A 22359-nucleotide genomic window follows, 5' to 3' on the forward strand; every position below is an offset into this window, starting at 1 on the left:
TACATTTAATCTGAAATTCCTGTAATGTGGCATTTTGACACCTTTAAACATATTACCAAAAGAACATTTGATGCAGTTATGTCCTTTGGCCATCTCTTGTCAGTTAGTGTAATGTTTAACTTGTCAGATGGGTATAGTCGGTTTTAACAGCTATTATCATAAAATGCCTTTAGAAATTTCTTTGCAACCTGTATATTTTGTTGTGGATAAATTATGTGGGAAGCGAGAGTGTTTCTGTACCAATAGCAATAACGACCCATGCTATGGCCATGTCATGATAATTTTCGGTCCTTCACGGAAAACATGCTTGCATCAATCTGTAGTGTGCATGGTTTAGCATATATGTTACCATCGTCCAGGATTTATTGACACAGGTTGATCATATGCTGAATAATCCAACCACATTTTTGTTGGGAAGTAGAAAGAAATAATAGAAATTGCATTAATTGCAATGTGTAAAAAGAGTTGAGATACTGTATTGTAACTTTGCTGCTTGTCATTGTGGTATATATCATGTCTTGATTGGTGAATATGTTTAGTTTGTGACATTATTTGAAGCCGAAATAATATGTGAATGCTTCATTGAGTATAATTCCGACTGGTAACTACGCACTTCGTTCGAGCACATTATCACACGCGTCATGCAAGCCGTCTTAAATTGACCACCTAAACTGTTATTTGGCAACCTAAAAAGCTGCCAAAGCTGCCCGGCTGGCAACAGGGGAAAAAAGTTAAGTGAGAGCCCTGATACTGTATCTACAGCATTTTGGTTGAGGTCTAAGTATCAGGTTGGTTGCATCAGCACTAACAGTAAAACATGAGGCCCAATATAATTTAAATTCTGCCCGCTCCAATCTCGATCCTAATACAGGGTCTCAACACAAAACATTGCCTCCATAGATGCTGCCTGACCTACTGAGTTCCTCAGCAGTTTATTTTTTACTCCAGTTTCCAGCATCTGCAGTGTCTTGTGACTTCAAAAAAACAATTAAACTTTGTCTTGTGTTTACTCTCCTCAATAGCCCTTGAAAAGCCAAATCTTAAATTGATAAAATACTTGAATAGGAAGAGAAACCTCAAAGGAAGGAATATTTCACTTAGCATGCAATGGACTTGAGACTAATTTCTACCCAAGATTTATTTCATATAATACTGTAAAGTAACTGGAGTCACTCCATCCAAAAAATTCAATTCTTTATCTTTTAAGAAGGATTAGCTGCATATATACTTTCAGTTACTGTAATGGGTTTGCAGTGTTTGCAAGCTTGAAAATAAAATATATAGGTGTCAGCTGTGGCTTTGTCAGCACCACTATCTTTTTGACTTGGACGACTAAGAAAGTTCCTGAGCTCAAAACGTTACCCCGTTGTATTATTGTGCGTTACATGACACGACACGACAGATGGCACAATGGGCTAAGTGTTCGGCTGGCAACCGGAAGGTAGCCGGTTCGAATCCCGCTTGGAGTGCATACTGTCGTTGTGTCCTTGGGCAAGACACTTCACCCACCTTTGCCTGTGTGTGAATGTGTGTGAATGTGTGTGAGTGATTGGTGGTGGTCGGAGGGGCCGTAGGCGCAGATTGGCAGCCACGCTTCCGTCAGTCTGCCCCAGGGCAGCTGTGGCTACAGAAGTAGCTCACCACCACCGAGTGTGACTGAGGAGTGAATGAATAATGCGATGTAAAGCGCCTTGAGTATTAGAAAGGCGCTATATAAATCCCATCCATTATTATTATTATTACATTGCCCAAAATGCTGCTTTTAGATGAGATGGTCAAATGACCCCTTACCTACTCTCAGCTTGATGAGGATATTGAAGATGAGGGGAGTTTTCCATTGTGTTATACAATGTATAATGCACATTGTATATTTCCCTTGGTCAATATGATTAAAATAGATTATTTGGATAATAGTAAGTTGTTATTTTGGGACCACATGGTTGTAAATTGGTTGCTGCATCTCCTACATTACAAGCACACTCTCCCAAACGACCTCTGCAAGTTTCCCCCTAATGCCTCTCAAATTAGCTGTGCCCCAATTTAGAACCTTGTGGGTCAGTCCTATCCTTCTCCATAACTACTTGAATTATGATCACTGGTCCCAATGTGCTCCTCCACTGACACTTCAATCACTTGTTCTATTTTGTTTCCCAAAAGGAGGTACAATGTTCCCTCGCTTGTAGGGCCATTTATATATTGGTCAAGAAAGATTATTTTGGTCACTTAACAAATTCTATCCCAATACAAGCCATTTACACTAGGGGGGGGGGGTCAATATTACGGATGTTGAAATCTCATGCTAATACCACCCTATTAGTTTTACGTCAATCTACAATCTCCCTATATATCTGCTCATCTAATTGATGCTGACTATTGGGAAGCTGCAAATACAATCCCCTAAAAGAGATAATTCCCTTCCCGTTTTTAAGTATACCCATCCTGCCTCAGTAGATGATCCCCCAAGAATATCCCCTCTAATCCTCCCTGACCGAAAAGCCAACCACCCCCTCCCCTTGCATCTCCATCACATCTATGTATCCTGGAACATTGAGCTGTCAGACCTGGCCTTCTCTCAGCTAGGTTTCTGTTATGGATATAATATCCCAGTGCCCAGGGCCAAACCACACCCTGAGTTCATTCGCCTTACCTATTAAACCTCTATTATTAAAATGAAAGCAGTTTAAACCAACTTCTATTGTTTCCGTAGTCCTGTTTGCTAATGTTGCTCTCTTTGACTACAGTATTTGTGACAGCTTTGGGTGTGATGGGTGCTATGTAAATTCTGGTCTTAATTTTGATCCACCCAGCCACATGCACTTCATTTGGTATATTGGAATTCAAGTGTAGTTTTACATACTTGTTATGTAACTATAATAGTTGTAATGATTCTCAGAAATTCCTTGCAATACAACATTCGTGAGATACCAGGTTTGCTCTTGTTGGTATCTTGTACAGTCTGTGAAACGTGCCAAAATAAATAAAAGGCCATATGTCAAAATAATTTTTTCTATTGATTTTTAACAGCTATGGTGGGAGCAGGCAAGATATATTTTGATGCCATTTCGAAGTTAGGAGAGATGAGTTCACAATCGCCAGTGTCCAGAGAACTGGGTAAGAGCACAAACTACCTGATCCTTTTTGTATCTCAACTGTATTTATAATCGTACTACTATTGTTAATATCATTATTTTATTCTCCTCACGCTCAACAACTTCCCAATCGTTCTTCACCCATCCACCCCAAGATTTTACCACTCGCCAAGGTGCAAAGTTACAGTGCAATTGATGTATGAACGCTCAGGTTTTTGGGATATGGGAATCGAACAGAACATCCATAGGAAGCCCATTCCATCACAGGAAGTACATGCAAACTCCATGCAGCGAGAAATCTGAGATCAAGAATGAACCTGATCTTCTGGCACTGAGGGACAGCGGTTCTATCAGCTGTGCCAACAAAGTGGAAAAAAAACAAGTTGCAGAGGGCAGGTTAGGGCGTATGGGAGAAAAGGAATATTCTCTGCACTGCATATTTTGATGCTTTGCAGAACACCTATATTCATCCTGCAATGGTGATCCTGCTCTTCCAGTTACCTGTCACTTTAGGGTGACACAGTGGCGCAGCTGATAAAGCTGCTACCTCACAGAGCCAAAAACCCTAGTTCGACCCTGACCTTGGGTGATGTCAGTGTGGAGTTTGCACGTTCTCCCTGTGACTCTGTGAGTTTCTTCCAGGTGTTCCAGTTTCCTCTCATATCCCAAAGACATATGGGTTTGTGGGCTTAAAAGAAGGACAAAAAGCGCTGGTGCAACTCAGCAGGTCAGGCAGCATTTCTGGACGACATGAATATGTGATGTTTCAGGTCAGGACTATTCTTCAGATTACTTCAGGGTTTGCAGGTTAATTGGCCTCTGTAAATTGCCCCTAATGTGTAAGGAGTGTATGCAAAAGTGGGATAACAGAACTAGTGTGAACAGGTGATCAATGGTCTGCGTGGACTATTTCCATGTTGTATCTTTAAACTAAATTAATTATCCATATCTCAAACTCTCTCGGACCTGCTAATCTGTTACTTCCCATACTGTTTCATCTAGACCCAACAAAAACAACAAAAGCTTGAAGCAGATCCTCATTTTCCACCTATGCACATTGCTTTCTTTGTGACTCAATACAGAACTCAGCAATTTCAGACAGGCAGTTTTTCTCTGGTTGTATCGGAAATGGCCAGTTCTTCTCAAATGTAATCCAACTGTAAAATTAACAGTTTGTCCCTCTCTGCATACTCTCTTGTTTTATCATTCCCTCTTCATGAGAGTGATTACACATCATACATACTTCATTGGCCATAAATTGCTTTGATACCTCCTGAGGTTATGAAAAGTATATAAATTGTTTTCACAGTCCCTTATTGTTTCTTGTATTATTTCTGCACACTTCCCTTCTCATCTTCCCTTACCGTGTAAAATCTGGCAGTATGGTAGCAAAACTAGACAAAGGCTTGTTCATTCACTGCCATGAATGGAATATTCTTGTTCAGCTCTTTCCAGGTCTGCCATTAGACAGATCTGGAAATGAATGTAAAAATCCACAGGGAAAAGCACATTTCCTTTCCATTCATCTCAGTTTGCTGACTACATCTTAAAAATAAAGTGTTAACACCATGCACATAGTTAATTTAATTGTTATACTGGGAGGGAGGTATTTACAGCATAAATTACAAAGAATAACGAAATATGTCATAACAATGTTATAATATATAAACTACTATAAATCCATTTTATATACGTATTAAAGCTCTTTCCTTTCATTTGAGGGCTCCATAATTTTGACCCGAACACTTGGGATTGAATCTTGATTTTACATTTTCAACAATGGCAACAGTATCTGTATCACTGTCGTTAAAACAAACTGCAAGTAAAGGCTATGTATGTGCATGGTTAACTATCATAGAACAGTACAGCATAGCAATAGGCCCTTCTGCCCATGATGTATGTGCTAAACATGATGCCAAATCAAAATCCTAGAGCAACCAACTGTAATGCCTATTTCCCAAGAATGACTGTTTTCCAGCCTCCAAGGCAAGTATGAAAAATGAAGTATTTATGAACGAGTATTTCTGTGAATATTTCAAAAATGTTGCAATATGGACCAAGCGCAGGCAAGTGGGACTAGTGTAGCTGGGACATTGTTGGCCGGGTGTGGATGAGTTGAGCCGAAGGGCCTGTTTCCACTCTATGACTCTAAGTGAATTTGTCTTATTGTCTTAAACCATAAATATTGTTCAGTACCCTATGGGTGCCTAACAGAAACAAATCTTCAATGTAGGTTATTACTCCTCCCACATTTCAAAATATTTGTTACAATTTTAAGTCTATCATTCAATTTATTCATCTTGCATGTTTCAATCATTATTTTCTATTGTGTAAAATGGTTACAATATTGGTTAATAAGCTTATATTTGTTGTTTCCCGGTTTACCATATGAAAATTCTTCAACATGATTGGCTGTTCACTCATCTTGAGTTATGTATCCCTATGGACTTCCCTAAGCTGATACCTAAAAACCTTTATTAAAGTCAATGGCATGGAAGCAGTTGACCTTGCTGACCATGAAGAAAGCTGCACACACTGTTGCTTTGAAGACTTCAGGCATTTTTATTACACATCGTTTTTTCACTATTTCAGATGAGCAGCAGATGAAATATTTTTTCTCAAATTGCTCTTGGTCATTAGTCTGTATGTATACAATGTAAATACTCCCAAGCAAGCTACTTTAACACTTGAGAAAGCAAATTTGCAGGGCAAATGTTACCATGGATCCATCTACACATTTTATACTTTGGGAACACTCCTTAGTCGAGTTTCATGTCCAGTTTTCTGATACTTTAAATAAATGACTAGTCATTGTGCAAACTGACCACTAATATTTATGAGAAGTCTTAGATATTTATGTTAAGGGATAAAAGTGCCTCGAGCCAAGAATTAACTGAAATTTGCACTGCACCCGTTGCTTTATAATTTCCCAATACATTTTACAACCAATTAAGTATATGTGAGCCTTAGGTACTTTTATAGCATTGGTAAATGCGCCAGTTAATTTGCACACAATAACATTTCAAAGAGATTAACTAAATACATGACTAGACTATTTTCCCCAATATTATTGATTGAGGGTTAAATAAAGGGCAAGACACCAGTGAGAAATCTATTGACCTACAATATACTATGAAATATTTTGTGCATCAAATTAAACCTGGCTATGTTTAACTTTCGTGTTGAAATTGTTAATAATACTGTGTTGAGTGGTAAGCATGCTCTGAATTTATAATCTCTGTGCTTAAATTTTTTAGGATTTACACTGTTAACTGAGATTGATATTGTTCTAAGAAAAATGTACCAACATTGTAATTTTTACTGAGTGAAGACAAGGCAGTTAACTGGGAATATTTTTAGTTCATTTATCCTGTGCCCACAATGATTTCATAAATAAGGGCATAAAGTACAGACCTGCTCCAACATATAGCAGTTGAGCAGAAAATATGATCACAGATACTATTGCAAGTATTATTTGTGCCACCATGAAAGTCCACAAAATTGGCTAGTGAATCACTTACTCTTGACAAGCAATGCTGTTGCCATACCATGTATCGTGATCGACATTCTGGGGGCCACCGTTGACCAGAATTGTATTGGTCAAGCCCCATAACCACAGTGAGTACAAGAGTGGGTCAGAAGCTGGATATCCTGTGATGAGTGACGTACCTCCTCACACTCTAAAGCCATTTCACTTCCTGCAAAGTACAAGTCAGGAATGTAATGGGATACTCTCCACTTGCTGGGATTGTAGTAATCATATTTGAGAACCTTCACACAGAACAAAATAGCCCACTGGATTGGTACTGCCTCTGTCACCTTAAGCATTAATTCACTCCACCACCTGCATAGAGTGGTTGCAGTGTCTACCATCCACAACTGCAATGCAGATACTTGCCCAGACTACCCCACCAGCACCTCCCAAACCCGTGACTTCTACCTAGAAAGGCACAGACTTGGGACAGATGGAAGTACATCCACTGGCATTTTTATCTTCAAACCACACATCGCTCTGACCTGGAAATATGTTGCGGTTTTTTAATAATCGCCATTTAAATCCTGGAACGCCCAATCCAGCACCACTTTGAACATACTTTCACTGGAAAAATTGCAGCAGTTCATGTTGCATCAAGTTGCCTTGCTTCTTGATGGAGACTAAATACTGGCCTTGCCATCAATGCTAGATCCTGAAAAGTATTAATAAATCAAAGCAAAATAAATAAATAAGAGGTTCAAGCTAATAATTATTCTTGCCAAAAAATTGGGGGGAAATAAATTAGTTTGCTGCATTTTGTTAATATAATCCAGCCAAGTGAAGAACTTTGTTACTTTCATGATTTGTGATTTGTAGAAAGTGAAAAAGCTCCAAGGATGTGAGGTGAGTCACTCACAGCAAGAAGCCCAGCTTCTGACTTGCTGTTGTAGCCACTAATTACATGGCTGGCCCAGTTTAATTCTGGTCAGTGGTGGCATCTAAGATGTTGAATATGAATATTTAAATTAGATGCTAAAGCTATAAGCAGAACATTTGTCTTGGAGAACCTTCCAATAGAAACCAGATATTGGCAGTCAATTGTGGTGTATTACCGTCAAGTAAACCATTGGCAGGATGATGGTCTCAGTACATTTCCATAATATTTTTGATTGAAAGGATTTGAGAAACATTACATCATGTCATGACACCAACCTAACTTTTCACAGTGTAAACAGGAAACTGAAAATATTAAGATATCCATCTAAAAAGCGTCTTCTGAATGAATTGGAAAGGTTGTGTTGAAAGGCAGTATAAATTTTCAATAACACATAATCTTGGGATTAAATGATGGTTTAATTGGATGTCAATTGATTTCAGCATCTATTTAAATTTTAATGTTTGGAAAGCTGTTTTGGAAATTTAGATATGCATTATAACATTGCTCCTAAAATAGTTATACAATGGGGCACATTCATCAAGTGGAAGCTATTATGAATTCTAGCAACAAAAACAGTTTTAACTAGTCACAATGCTGATGTTGTAAATTGGTGCTTGCAGAGAGATTCTTTGCTTGTGAAGATTTACTGGAGAAAAATTTAAATTTGAAGGTACTGTTGCACACTGGGATTGTGAATTTGGCTGTAATCCTTTGAAATAATTTGGGATTGTATTGTGCTATCTTGTCTTTGATCAGGTTTGCCTTTAAAACTGAGACACAAATTTCTCAGCTAGCTTTTTTGATCCATTGCCGATTGTCTAATTTATAGTTTTTTGTACTGAAAGTGAACATTAATGTTACTTTAACATTAATGTAATTTTCCGTGTTACCTACGCAAATCAAACCATACATGAGTACATCAATGGTGCCAAAAAAAAGAAACAGAGGAGAATATAATGTGATGCTACAGAGAAACTGCAGATAAAAAGTGCTTGGGCCACAATGAGGTGGATTAGAAGATTGGAAATTTGTCTTTAGCAGATGAACTGACTTTTCAAGAGTCTGGTAACAGCAGGAAAGAAGCTGTTCTTCAATCTGGTGATAGTGCTTTCAAGCTTTATTATCTACTGCCTAATAAGACAGGGGAGAAGAGAAAATCACCAGGGTGTGAGAGTAACAAGATCATGCTTTTATGTTGCTCCATTAATTTTCAACAGTTGCAAATAATGTGGGCTTCGGTGCGTTTCAGAAGGCCTTTGGATAAGGTGAAGATGAGATTAAAGGTATTAAAGGGAAAGTACTAGCATGGATAGCGGGTTGGCTGGATGGCAGAATGCAAAGAGTTGCAATAAAAGGCGCTTTTTCAGGTTAGCTGTCAGTGACTAGAGGAGTTCCACAAGGGTCGGTGCTAGGGCTGCTTCTCTTCACGTTGTATATTAATGATTTGGATAAGGGTATTGAAGGCCTTGTGACCATGTTTGCAGATGATGCTAATATAGGTGGAGGGGCAGGCAGTGTAGAGGAAGCAAGGACTGCAGAAGGACTTGGACAGGTTAGGAGAATTAGATTAGATTAGATTAGACTTTATTAATCCCCTTATTCAGGGGAAATTCAGATGTCCTTGCAGCACACTAATAAAAATACAACATAGCATTCAAGAAGAAGTTCAACACCAAACACAAAAACATCCCCCCACAGTGGTTCCCCCTGTGAGGGAAGGCACAAAGTCCAGTCCCCATCCTCTTGTCCACCCAGAGTCGGGCCTATTGAGGCCTCCACAGTCGCCGCCATGGCGCCCGATGTTCTCGCCGGGTGATGGTGCTCCGGCATCGGGAGAACCCCCAGCGGCTTGGGGTGCCAGGGACGGCCGCCTTCCCACCGGAGACCGCGGCTTCCAAGCCAACAGACCGCGCCGGACGGAGCTCCACACACTGGCGATCTCGGCGAGAGATCCCAGGCTCCGGGATGTAAAGTTCAGCGCCGCAGCTGGCCGCTCCACAGAACCGCGGCTCCACGATGTTTTCATCGGCGGTCCCAGCATACTGGAGTTCCAGCGCGGCGACCCAGGAAAGGCATCGCCCGCTCCGCAACAGCGCTCCAGCGCTGCGCCGCCGCCAAAGCCGATGTTCTGGCCAGGTCCCCTCAGGGAAACGTCGCTCCAGGACCCGCTGGTAGGCCGCGAGGACAGGTCGAAGACGCTGCTCGGAGGAAGGCAACCCCTCCGACCAGGTAGGGACTTGGAAAAGCAGTTTCCCCCTTCCCCCCCACCATCCCCCACACATAAAAAGATTAGACCCCCTGACTGCACACTTAACGTACTAAAAATAATAAAAAAGAAGGGGAAAAAACGGACAGCTGCAGGACAGGCAGCCGTTCAAGACAGCGCCTCCTCCGGATGGGAAGAGAAGTGGCAGATGAAATTCAGTGTAGCAAAGTGCGGAGTCATGCATTTTGGTAATAAGAATAGAGGCGTAGATAATTTTCTATATGGAGAGAGAATCCAGAAATCGGAGATGCAAAGGGACTTGGGAGTGCTGGTGCAGGACTCCCAAAAAGTTAATTTGCAAGTCGAATCGGTAGTAAGGAAGGGAAATTCAATTCTAGCATTTATATCAAGCGGACTGGAATACAAAAACAGACATGTAGTGCTGAGGCTCTATAAGGCACTGGTCAGGCCGCATTTGAAGTACTGTGAGCAAATTTGGGCCCCATATCTGAGGAAGGATACGCTAGCTCTGGAGAGGGTCCAGAGGAGGTTTACAAGATTGATTCCAGGAATGAGTGGGTTAGCAAATAATGAGCGTCTGACAGTACTGGGCCTCTACTCACTGGAGTTTAAAAGGTTGAGGGGGGATTCTCATTGAAACTTACAGAATAATGAAAGGCATAATAGAGTGGATGTGGAAAGAATGTTTCCACTGGTGGGAGATTCCAGGACCAGAGGTCATAGTCTCAGAATTAAAGGGCACTCTTTTAGAAAGGAGGTGAGGAGGAACTTCAAGGTAGTTAATCTGTGGAACTCATTGCCACAGAGAGCTGTGGAGGCCGTCAGTGGATATTTTTAAGGCAGAGATAGACAAATCCTTGATTAGAATGGGTATGATTGAATGGTGGAGTAGACTCGATGGGCCGAATGGCCTAATTCTACTCCTGGAACTTGTGAAAAAATGATTTATTATTATATCATTTACTTCTTCCCATCACATCCAGCAATTTATCATTTACATTGTTTTATTTTAAAATGAAATCGCACAACACACTGAGAGGACTTTGCAAGAATAATTTGTGATGGGTTAAATAATTCAGAGGCAGTTCTGAATTATAGCTCACAGAATTTTGATCTAGTACAGAAGTATTTATTTAAAGTCACTTGTAACTCGTGGTCACCCGAGTCCTAACAGGTATTTTTCCTAGTAGCTCTAAAAGAAAACTACTTATTTCAGATTAAAACAGCTTATGAATATGCAGATCCATATCTGCATAATTTTCACATCTTAGTGTGAAATGATTAGTTATCACTTATCAGTCTGGAAACTGTTTAAGCAAGGAGCCTGGGCACTTGCTTGGTATGATTTTCTAGAAATGTTAACTGTAAGAAAACTCCATTGGCATGACTGATTTTTATCATAATTTTAGTTTTTCCTATGCAACCAAACTATTTCAGATTAACAATGGTTCTAAAACTGAGTTTTTTTCAAGGCAAACTGTTTTAGGAAAGATTATTTTGCAGTGATATCTATTGGATCCACACTGAGAGACTACTAAAATCATTGGTTAATTCCAATTATTGAAAAGCAAAAAACTGCAGCTATTGGAAAAATCCAAAATAAATAAAACCAGAAAATGCTGGAAACGCTCATCAGGTTGGGCAGCGTCTGTGGAAAAAGAAACAATCTAGAGCTTGAAAGCGATGAAGGAGTCACAGGCTTTCCACAGTCTACTTTCAAGTCCTGCGTTTCCAGAATTTCCTGTTATTTTAAATCAAATTATTTTTGAGGCATGAATTTATCTCTGAAGATCAAAGTGTCGTGCTCTGACTTGTACCTTTTGCTACAAATATTACCAGTTTGGTTCCATTTGTTCAGAACTGTGAATATTTTATCTTAATGGGTTTTTCAGTGCAAATGTGCATACCCACTGTTATGATACAAAAGCATAATTTATTTAATGTAGCTGCTTGAATTTGTTTCTTGCATTCCATTTTGGTCAAGTTTTTAAAAAATATTTGAAGAATATATTATGCGATATCTTAACTGTTTATTCTGTAAAGTTTATGTTGTGCCATATTTAATTGTGTATATTAAACAGTACAGGCTGTGGCACCTGTTGCAGCTTTTGTGTCGTGTAAACTACAACTGATCAAACAGAACATATTAAACAAAATGGAAGAGTTTATTGTACCTTCAAAAATAAATTAGCTGAATGTTGAAACTTTCAGTGGTACAAATATTACCTGGTTTGTTAGCAATGACTACGGACTGCATCTGGATTATGAACTCCCAATGTATGTACAATCCTACATACGAACAAACTCCAATAATGTTAAATGATGTACATATATAGTTTGTTCCTATGTTTAACAGAACTAGTTTCCTCTATCTCTCCACTTTTAGTAATTGTTCTTTTCGCCTATTAGATGTCCATTACAATTCGGTGACGATACGGTTATCATATAGAATGTATTTTTAATGTACTTTCTGACGTGAGCAAAATTGACTTATGGACGTCTGCAAAAAAGGAATTTGTTATCTGGAGATAGTCTGTCATTACTATTGGTGTTGTGCTTTTGATTATTTGTATTATATAACAGCTATTCAATTTTAAGGTTGATCTGAAAAACTATTGAGACAAAAAGACATGGCAGATAAATTATAGTGTGACATCAGATGTATAGATAAAATGAGATGTTTGATTGCAATTAAATAGTTGCCTGAAAAGTGAAGCAATTTAAAGATTATATGGAGTCATCAATTTGAATGGGTCATAGAGAAAAATTCCTCTGCCAATCTAATCCTGCTTTGGTCTAGTTGCAGTAAAGAATGTGTGAATCATGATTCCTTGGTTTAATCAGAAAATATTTCTGGAAGGCAACCACTAAATTAATTTGAAATATAAAGCATTTATTCTGGAGCTTTGTTGGGTGCTAGTGTATTTTGTTTTGGAAAGGAATCATGAGAACCAAATAGAATTGTTACTTGACAGAAAAAGGTTGAAATGGGATACCCACTGCCACAATGTTGAGATGTAATTTAGAGGGTTTCAGATAGAAACTAAGGTAGTGCATGAGAGATGAAGGAATAGGAGGTGAAGTTGAAAGACGGAGACGAGGTACTCAGAATGATTTAGTGATGCATGTTTTATTAATGTCCTCTCTAATTGCAAAGTTATAATGTGCTCTGTGTAAATGGAATTCGTTCACAGTGAGCTAATATTATCTATTTGGAAGACTTGCTCGCGAAAGGGTTTTTTCTTGTTCTACAATTTTATGATTCACTAAACAATGGCATTTTCTTCTCCCAATTGCAACTGATTTTTACCACAAACCACTTTTCCTTTTGTATTAATGCATAGTGCTTCCTCAGCCTTGAATGCAATTGACTACTTATTACTGTGACACACATGCTGGTCATAGAATTGCCAACTAATCCACTGCCGAGGACTTTCTCATTTATTAATCTTGCATGAGTTTCATTACACAGCAAGGACAAAACAGACACTGATCATCAATGGTACTTTGAGGAAAATGATGAAAAAAAGTTAGCAAAACTCAAATGATAGTAGCTGGAAGTATGACAATTACAGTGATTTAATCTTGTGTTTCATATGGATTTAATCAACTGATTTTGCGTCATTTGAGCTTCTCAAATAGATTGCCGGGTTTGTAATGGCATACATATTTATCTTCCAAATCCACAATTTGCTTTCAGACAAAGATAATCAAATTCCATTTATTCCACTGTAATATTTTAAAAATGTTCATGGGGAAAAAAAACTGTCATGGATGGAATTAATAAGCAACAATTTGATTTCAAGCTTTACATTTAAAAAGAAATAGCTCAATCACATTCAAATAAAAGAAAATGCTAATGTCAGAATATACTTCAAAATTAGAACCAAAGTCTGACCAGAAAACGGTAGGTCAGTTTCACTTTCCTGTTGAACCTTTTGGCAGCTTAGAACAACATATGACTGCATTCACTCAAACTTAAGATGTTAAGTAATTGGAAATCTTGAAGAAAAAGAAAGTGATAGAAACACTTGGGTCTGGCAGCAACTGTGGAAAATATAATGTTTCGGATCAAAGACTGCTTCAGTTCTGTTGAAGAAACTTTGACCTGACACTTAACTCTCTTCTCTTTCCATAGTTGCTGCTTAACCTGCTAATTGTTTCCAGCATTTACTGTTTTATTTTTAATTAAAAATGTATGCATACTTTAAAGGTTCACTTTTGTGAAGTGTGTTGGATTACTCTCTAGATCCTGCCAAAAAATGAAGATTCTGAAAATATAAATGTGACAAATATTTTCTTTGAAAATAAAATGTGCTTATAGCTCCATTTATTCCCAATTCCACAGAAACTTTTAGTATTATGTTATCTCACTTCAGAAACAGTCAACCTTAAGGAATGAAGGAAATGTCTTAGTTGTAGACCATGACACTTCAGGCCTCAAAGCTTGAATTCATAGTGCTTTAAAAGAGAGAGCACATGTAAAGGAGTTCCTGTGTGTGTGAGTATGACTAAATCTCTGAATAGAACAGAGAAATTAAATTGGAAAATGTATTTGTATCTCAAATTTTAAAAGAAAGCTTGAGTTATGTTTGAAAATATTGAGTGCATTTACATAGGAAGGTACAGAATATCAATTTTCTCAACAGAAGATGGATGGATGGATGAATGAATTAGTTTTTTGAACTACTTTTTCTTAAACACACAGCCAATTTTGCCAACATGCTTAGCTGGAAAACTCATTCCAGAATGGATAACAATGCCATTTCAAATCACCTAATGCAAAGATTGTTGTAGGTAACTTACTGTAAATTTTGATTCCCCTCTTGAGACTATGTTAGCATCTCAGATGTATCTAAAACAACTTGAATCTAGTAATGTGTTCATTACTATCGAGAACACAACAATAAATGTGACAATATAACCACTGTCTATTTTTCAATAGTTTTCATTTTATTTTAACTGATAAATTCAGATTTCTGAATTTAATCGTAGAAAAATTATATGACTATCTTGCATAGTTCTTTTCACTACTATTGAATCTTGTGTGGTATTGCTTACTGGTAAAGGTGCATCTCCAGATTCTGGTGGGTTCCAGGATTAGTCAATTAATGATTTATTTCATATATTTATGTCTTTCAAAAGACATTTGGACAGATATATAGATAGGAAGGGTTAAGAGGAGTATGGACCAAATGTGGACAAATGGGACTGAACCAGAATCCCAACTAGGTCAGCATGGACACAGTGGGCCAAAGGGTCTGTTTCACTGCTGTGTGGCTGATTTTATGGTTTTGGGAGCTGATTGGACCACACACACTCGTAGCAAGGTGACATTAGCTTTGGAGGCACTAGGAACTGCAGAAGCAGGTATCTTGAACAAACCACAAAGTACTGGAGTAACTCAGCGGATCAGGCATCATCTGTGGAGGGAATGGATATGTGACATTTTGCATTGGGACCCTTCAAGCTACCTTTTATTTTGAATTGATTAATTAAAACTTGCAGTTGAGGGGTAATTACTCTTTCTGTATTCATTACTTCATCCATCCATCCAAATATTTGGTCAAAATCTTTTATCAGTAAATGGCAAGGAGCCGGTAATAGCTAAAAGGCATTGTATTGTCTTGACATTTTTTCCATGCAAGGCTCGCCTCCACTTATTTCTGAATCTTGATTAATTTGTTTGTTTAGTATAGTGTTGCTATTTCTGTGACCTTTAAGGTTTTACTAATCAGCTTGATCACCTACGTATAAACTCGCAAGAGGTGACGCATAGTTAATATGCCCATTCGATGAAGTTGTACAATCAAAGTGCTTTCCATATTTTTTTAATTAGCTACCATCTTTTTTGAATAATTACCCAAACAAGTACACTTGTGAAAATGTTGCACTCATTTTTCTCCATGGTATCCAGCAAACAAACTATTCATATAATTGAGATTTTTTTGTAGAATTAGTTGTGCAGTGCTAGAGTAATGCCCCGGTTCTCTTTTCTGTTTGTTATTTGCTGTTCATTTATCATCTCGCTCTATGTTAAAGAAATGAACGGTTAAATGCTAAATGAGCAGTAACCTTTTTTGTTTCCATTTGTTAATATTGATCTTTTTATGCAAAAGAGGAAATAAAAATGATAATTTCCTTCACTGCCACTTTGTTCAAATAGACATCCAAGGTAGTAATCTTGCAGAGCACGATTTCCCAACGAGTCTAAAATTAAAATTCCAGAAATCGGGAAATGTGGAGTGAAGGTTACAATCGGAGCAGTCACAATCTTTTTTTTATTTTTATTTTTTTTTATTAGAGGTACAGTAAATTACAATAATACACATCAGATATATCTTATTACATTTGTTGTACCACTTCGTTTTTCGAGCTTTAAAAAAGATAGAAATAAAAGTAGTAAGGAAAGTGAGCATGAATCATGAAGGTGCAGGAAAGTGTTGGGAAAAGAAAGCCCTTAGGGAAGAAGTTAGAGAAGGAAGAAAAGAAAGGAAATAAGACCCTAGAAAGAAAAGAAAAAAAAAGGAAAAACAATCGCTCTATTGTAACACAAAACTCGCAAAAAAGGATATACCAACCGTGTTTAAAAAAAAAATTTATTTTATACCCCCCGTTACCAGATCCTGGTACCATTTATATTTTAAATTACTATTGCACCTTATGCTTGTAATAGTTCCATAAATGCAGACCACGTCTTTTGGAAGTGGTCTGCTTTGCCTGCTAGGAGGAGTCTCATCTCTTCCAAGTGTAGTGTTTCGAACATGTTTGAAATCCACATTTTTATTGTTGGTTTTGGAGCATTTTTCCAAAATTTGAGTATAAGCCTTTTCCCCATTATTAGCCCGTAATTAAGTAAGTTCTTTTGAAACACGTTTAATTCGGGGTTACCTTCCGATAACCCACGGCTAGAATATTAACTAATAATATACTATCTACGAAATTCCAATTAACAAGGGGCAATAGACAAGGATGTTCATTATCACCGCTGTTATTCGCTCTGGTAATTGAACCTTTAGCTGAAAAAATTAGAACACACCTGGATATTTACGGTTATAATACAAAATATTCAAATAACAAAATATCCTTATATGCAGACGATGTATTACTGTATATCACAAAACCCCAAATCAGTATACCAAACATATTAAATCTAATTGAGGACTTTGGATCTTTCTCAGGATACAGAATAAACTGGAGCAGTCACAATCTTAACTGAATGGCAGATGGCTTATTCCTGCTGATTATTTTATATGTTCAATTCAATCTTCTCCAGACCAATATCCAGACCAATGGAATGCAATCACTATATTCCTCTTGACCTGCAAACTTCTTTTTGAAAGAATAATTGGCAAAAAACATTTTGGTGGAAGTAATAGCCTATCATCGGGACACGTCTTCAGACAATAAACTTCGGAATTATTGATAATGACTACTCCTATTTGCTAGAATACCCTTTCTCAAGATAAAATATATTTGCTTCAATATCAAATGCATGTTGGGGGTGACAAGCTGGCTGTTAAAATTTAGGCTTGTATATCATTGCATTTTTTAATTGGGTGATTTCCAAGCTTTTTTGGAGGGAATATATTGATGAACCTGAAGCTGGATAAACAGTAACATAATCTTACAACATTTAATAAATTAAATATTCTAGAGGTCAAAAGATTTAATGGTATTCTTTCCTTTTAACAATGTTTAGAGGTAACATTGTTACCAATGACAGGTCAGAAGCAGCAACTGAAGCATAGTTGTGAGATTACCTTATTTTTCCCAGAACTTCCAATTGCATTACAATTGAAACAGATCCTCTTATCCTCAGTTTATGGTTTACCAGTAAATATTGATGAAATTCATAGTATTGTGAATTATGTATGTAATTGGGTTATAAATTGCTGCAACCAACATGTCAAGAATTTGGACAAAAAAAAGGATTGCTCCATTCCTTGAATAAGTATGGAAATGTTTGCAGATAAGGAAGTTGGTATTTTCATCTGAATTGAGACCTACATGCCTAACCCTGACATGTCACCAAAGGGTGGCAGCTAGGTTTGCCAACTGTCCCGTATTAGCCGTATTATCCCGTATATTGGACTAAATTGGTTTACCTGTTACTAATCTGGTCGAGGGTACTGTTGGATCGGAGCGCCTTGTCCGGCCCCGCCTCACCTGTCCCAACGTAGTGCAGCCCATGGAGTGGAGCAGCAGCGCCTCGCTTGTGGGCCCCGTCAGTCGGCAGCCCGGCCAGCAGCCCGACCTTTGATTACCGCCGACACCACCACCCCTCCTTCTCATGGCTGATCATCGGTTCATGAGTTGGATGGGGTGCAGGACTTTGCGCGTGACGTCGCGCGCAGAGTCCGGCGTCCAGGCCAAAACTCAGCCGGCCCGCCGGCTGGGCTTTGTGTGCAGTTCAGCACCCAGGCCAACTCACCATTCAGCTAGCCATGGCCGAGTCGGTCAACAAATTGCTGTCTGGAATTTGTCCCTTATTTTGACCTTTTGTTCCTTATTTGGGAGTGAGAAAGTTAGCAACCCTAGTGGCAGCCCACATTCTTCAGCTTTTTCAAGTTACAGCTGTGATACAAGAAAAGTTAATGCCAAATGACTATCAACGTGAAAATAAAACAGCGAGTCAGGCAGCATCACCAGAGAACATGGATAGGTGACGATTTGGGTCATGACCCTTCATCAAACTGATTGTGGGGGAGGGGGAAAAAATTGTGACGAAGGTCAGGACAAAGCCTGACATGTCATAGATTGATACAGAGAGTAAGGGAGGGGGGGGGGGGGTGTTAATAGGCAGATGGTTGGACATAGGCCAGATATGTAAAGACAGGTGTGAGACAAAAGGATTGAAGAGTTGTGTACTGTGAAGCTAGAGGAAGGAATGTAGGAGGGAGGGGAGAAATAGGTGTGTCCAGGTGGAGCACGGGGGAGGGGAGGTGGTTTGGGGAAGAATGGAGAGAGGGAGGGTTTTGTAGTTATATGAATTGGAAAATCCAATGTTCATGTCTTTTGGGTAGGCAACATGATCTCTGTCAGCAGGAAATCCTGACTTGGCAGGGTTCAGGAAAAAAAGTGTTTTACATCCCAAAAGCTAATAAATATATTGTATTTAATTTCTCAGAATAATCAAATTCTTTAAACAAACAATGCTCCTCTTCAGCATTGTCATATAATATACAACATGTCACAAACACATGCAATCATTGTGCTCCACTTCCTCCCACCATAAAATCCTCCCACCTTCTGCTAGAACCTGTCATTGATGCTCATTGGACAAATATTGATGTTTGATTTTATTGATTTTTTGGTTGCTAGGCAGACAGATAAGATTGCTTTAGGGAGTGTCTTGCAAAACTATAACATCTTACTTATGAATTATATAATTGCAGAAGATTACTCTGGTTGACAAAAAAATTATTTCAACACAATAATGAAATTAAGGTTCCTTTGCAAATTGTCTATTGACAAATATATTGGCATGTTTAAATTTTCAACATTGAATAAATACTGGAGACAAGCTCTTCTGGGATTTTAGGTTTAGCTTGTAAAGGGCCTGTCCCACTGTACGAGATAATTCAAGAGTTCTCCCGAGTTTCCCCTGATTCGAACTCGGAGAATTACGGTAATAGCCGCTCGTAGGTACTCGGGGCTCTCGTGGACGTTTTTCAACATGTTGAAAAATCTTCACGAGCTTACCACGTTTCCCAAGTACCTGCCGTTAGCGTTACGAGCCACTAAGAGACGTCCCGAGCTCCGACTTACCCGCTACGTACATTCTATGTACTTACCACGGGTTTGATTTTTTTTAAACTCGGGAGAGCTCTTGAATTAACTTGTACAGTGGGTCAGGCCCTTTAGGATCTTAAGTTTAATATTCAAAATTCTACATATTAAAGTTGGCACCTGGCAAGTTTATTTATTTTTATCCTATCTGGAGGTTAAGGAGCTGGTCAAACTGAAGAAAATTGTTTAGCTTCTAAAATAAACTGCAAGAGGAACTCAGCTAATCAGGCAGTGTCTGGTGAGGCAAAGGGATGATCGATGTTTCTGGTCGAAATCCTATATCAGGACAGATGCAGGATCTAAATGCGAAACATCAGCTGTCCCTTGGCCTCCGTAGATGCTATTCAACCTGCTGAGTTTCTCCAGTAATTTGTTTGTCTTCAGCTTTTCTACCTCGGAATGAGTGATCTAGCAATGTGAAAAGTTTGTCTGGGCCCAATAAACCTGAGAAAATGACTTCGGCAAATTCAGTGTCCGTGTATCATGAGTGTTTGCACTGGGATAAAAAAAAGAAAACTGATAATATATTGCGGTTATGCATCATTGGTGGCAAGGGAGGCGAAGCTAACATTTTAGGTCATTAATCTTTCATCAGAACTGGCAAAGTGAGAAAATAAGCATGTTTTAATATTTTTAAGAACTTGCAGAAGCCTGAAATAAAAAAAGGAGGTCAGGCAGCATCTGTGGGGTGAGTTAACATTTCAGGTCGACTACTCCAGTCAGAACCTTCCTTCATAAATAATCAATTCCTCTGAGTATTTTCAGCAACTTTTATTTTTATTTCAGATTTCTGCATCTTATTTGCTTTTTGATTGCTCCTGGTTTTGCACTTGCTGTGGAAGACTTTGGAAGAAGTCCATCATTTTCGAACCAGTATTGTAGATATAATACCACGTGTAGCCAAGGAGCAAATATGAATCATGCAATTATGAATTCCCAAACACAAAACAGTAGCTATTTAAGATTTTTTTTTTCCCACACTTTTCTGTTTAGCTCAAGATTCGAAGACAAAGTTCAGCTTTACCAAACATGAAACTTGAGGAATAAATTTGCTTTTTCCAAAGCATGATTTTCTTTTTTAAATCCTAACATTAAAATATTTAGGTAAACCAGGTAGTTCAATATTGATGACTATTCTGATTTCAATCTTAGCTGGAGGAAGCATAAACTGTGGAAATAAGGAACTGCAGATACTGGTTAATACACAAATGTTCACAAAGTTCTGGAGTAACTCAGCGAATCGGGCAGCATCTCCGGAGAACATGAATAGGTGACATTTCAGGTTGAGACCCGAAATGTGGTAAGATGAGCATTGAGAAAATAAAATAGGACGGACATGGAATTCAGTAACATTTACAATGGAGAAATCATAAGCAAGTACTTTACTAAATATAAATGAAACAGCTTTGTAAACCTATTTTCTGTTTGCTCCCATAGGCCAAGTCTTAATGGATATTTCAAACGCTCACAAGAAACTCAACTTAGAAATGGAAGATAATGTATGTATAAGTTAAACACTGCTTTTCAAAATAGTTTGAAATTGTTTTTCCTTTGTAATCTTATGCAAGATTATAAACCTGATTATAAACCTGAAGGATAACATTAAAATACAAATTGAATTCTGGCACAAAATGATACAACATTTAGATAAAATGTTCTTCCCAGCTCTACCACTCTTGGTTACAACGCTTCAAGTATCTTAACAGCAAGTACCAGACCACCACCACTGTAAAAATATTTTTCCTCAACTCCTCTCCAATTTTTTCACATGCCTTGAAAGGAAACATGACCTTTCTAATTGCCCATCAATGCCTGAGCCTCTGCGATCTCTGAAATGAAGATTTACGATTGTGGTATTTGGTAGGAAGTTCCAGAACCTAGACCTAGGGAAATTGAAGGTAGTGTTGTTCCTATGAACTAGCTGCCCTTGCGTTGGGGGTGATGTCATAGATTTGGCAGGTGCTGATGGTATACACTGCAGTCATGTGTGCAGTGGTGGAAATGAATAGTTAAGATGGTGGATGAGGTGCTTATCAAGTTGACAGCTTTGTCTTCGGTGGTATCAAGCTTCTTTAAAGTTATTAGAGTTGCATTCAACCAGGCAAGTACAGGGTATTATATTGTGCCTCTGACTTTTCCCTTAAATATAGTGGAAGGTGTTGGGATATCAGGAGGCGAGTCACTCACTGAGGATGTCAAGCTTCAGTCCAGCTCTTTTAGTCATGATCTGGTTGAATTTTCATAAATGGTGTCCTTTCTGTTTCCCTCCATGCTCTTGACTCTTAACTCTTGATTAATGATCTCAGACCTAAATTGAAAAGGCTGTTTAGCTGTTGCAAGTTATTCGTTAGAATTGTTTTAATTATTGCATTTGAGTCAAGTTAAACCTAAAATATTGCTTTTTGTCTAGTTGCAAAATTATTTTGAGAACTTGAGAGCAGAATGCTTACCTTCCCTTTCATTAAAAAAAGATATATAAAATATTAGTGATTCTTGAGTGGAAGGCAAAACAGTTTTTGAGCATGCACAGAATCAGCACTTATTTAAAGGATCCCAAATCAATTTATTAGATAAATTCATCTTCAAGAGAGGAAGAAATTCATGAACTCAATTACATAGCATAGTTATAAGCATATTATAATTGAAAATTGGTTTTGGACCTTGTCTGATCATTCTCTTTACATTTGGTGCTATATGGAAAACAAATCCCAAGAGGATCCATCGCTACTTATCTTTCATATTTTTGACATCCCCTCCAACCACAATGCTGACCACTCAAATCCTGGCCTCACAATCCAATTGCCTCATATTCTTCACCTTCACCATGAAGATGACAACT

At 38.2% G+C, this 22359-nt stretch overlaps 1 protein-coding gene across 2 annotated transcripts in view; it reads left to right on the forward strand.

Annotated features, from left to right (window-relative positions):
* baiap2l1 (BAR/IMD domain containing adaptor protein 2 like 1) overlaps nucleotides 1–22359 on the forward strand; it is a 99642-nt gene that overhangs the window by 34471 nt on the left and 42812 nt on the right. For both annotated transcript variants that reach the window (XM_033040555.1, XM_033040556.1), the window contains exons 3-4: nucleotides 3025–3111; nucleotides 20958–21019. In XM_033040555.1, coding sequence (XP_032896446.1) covers nucleotides 3025–3111; nucleotides 20958–21019 — 149 coding nt within the window. The remainder of the gene's footprint in view (nucleotides 1–3024; nucleotides 3112–20957; nucleotides 21020–22359) is intronic.

Source organism: Amblyraja radiata, chromosome 22, assembly GCF_010909765.2.
Source record: "Amblyraja radiata isolate CabotCenter1 chromosome 22, sAmbRad1.1.pri, whole genome shotgun sequence".
In the NCBI taxonomy this organism is placed as follows: domain Eukaryota; kingdom Metazoa; phylum Chordata; class Chondrichthyes; order Rajiformes; family Rajidae; genus Amblyraja; species Amblyraja radiata.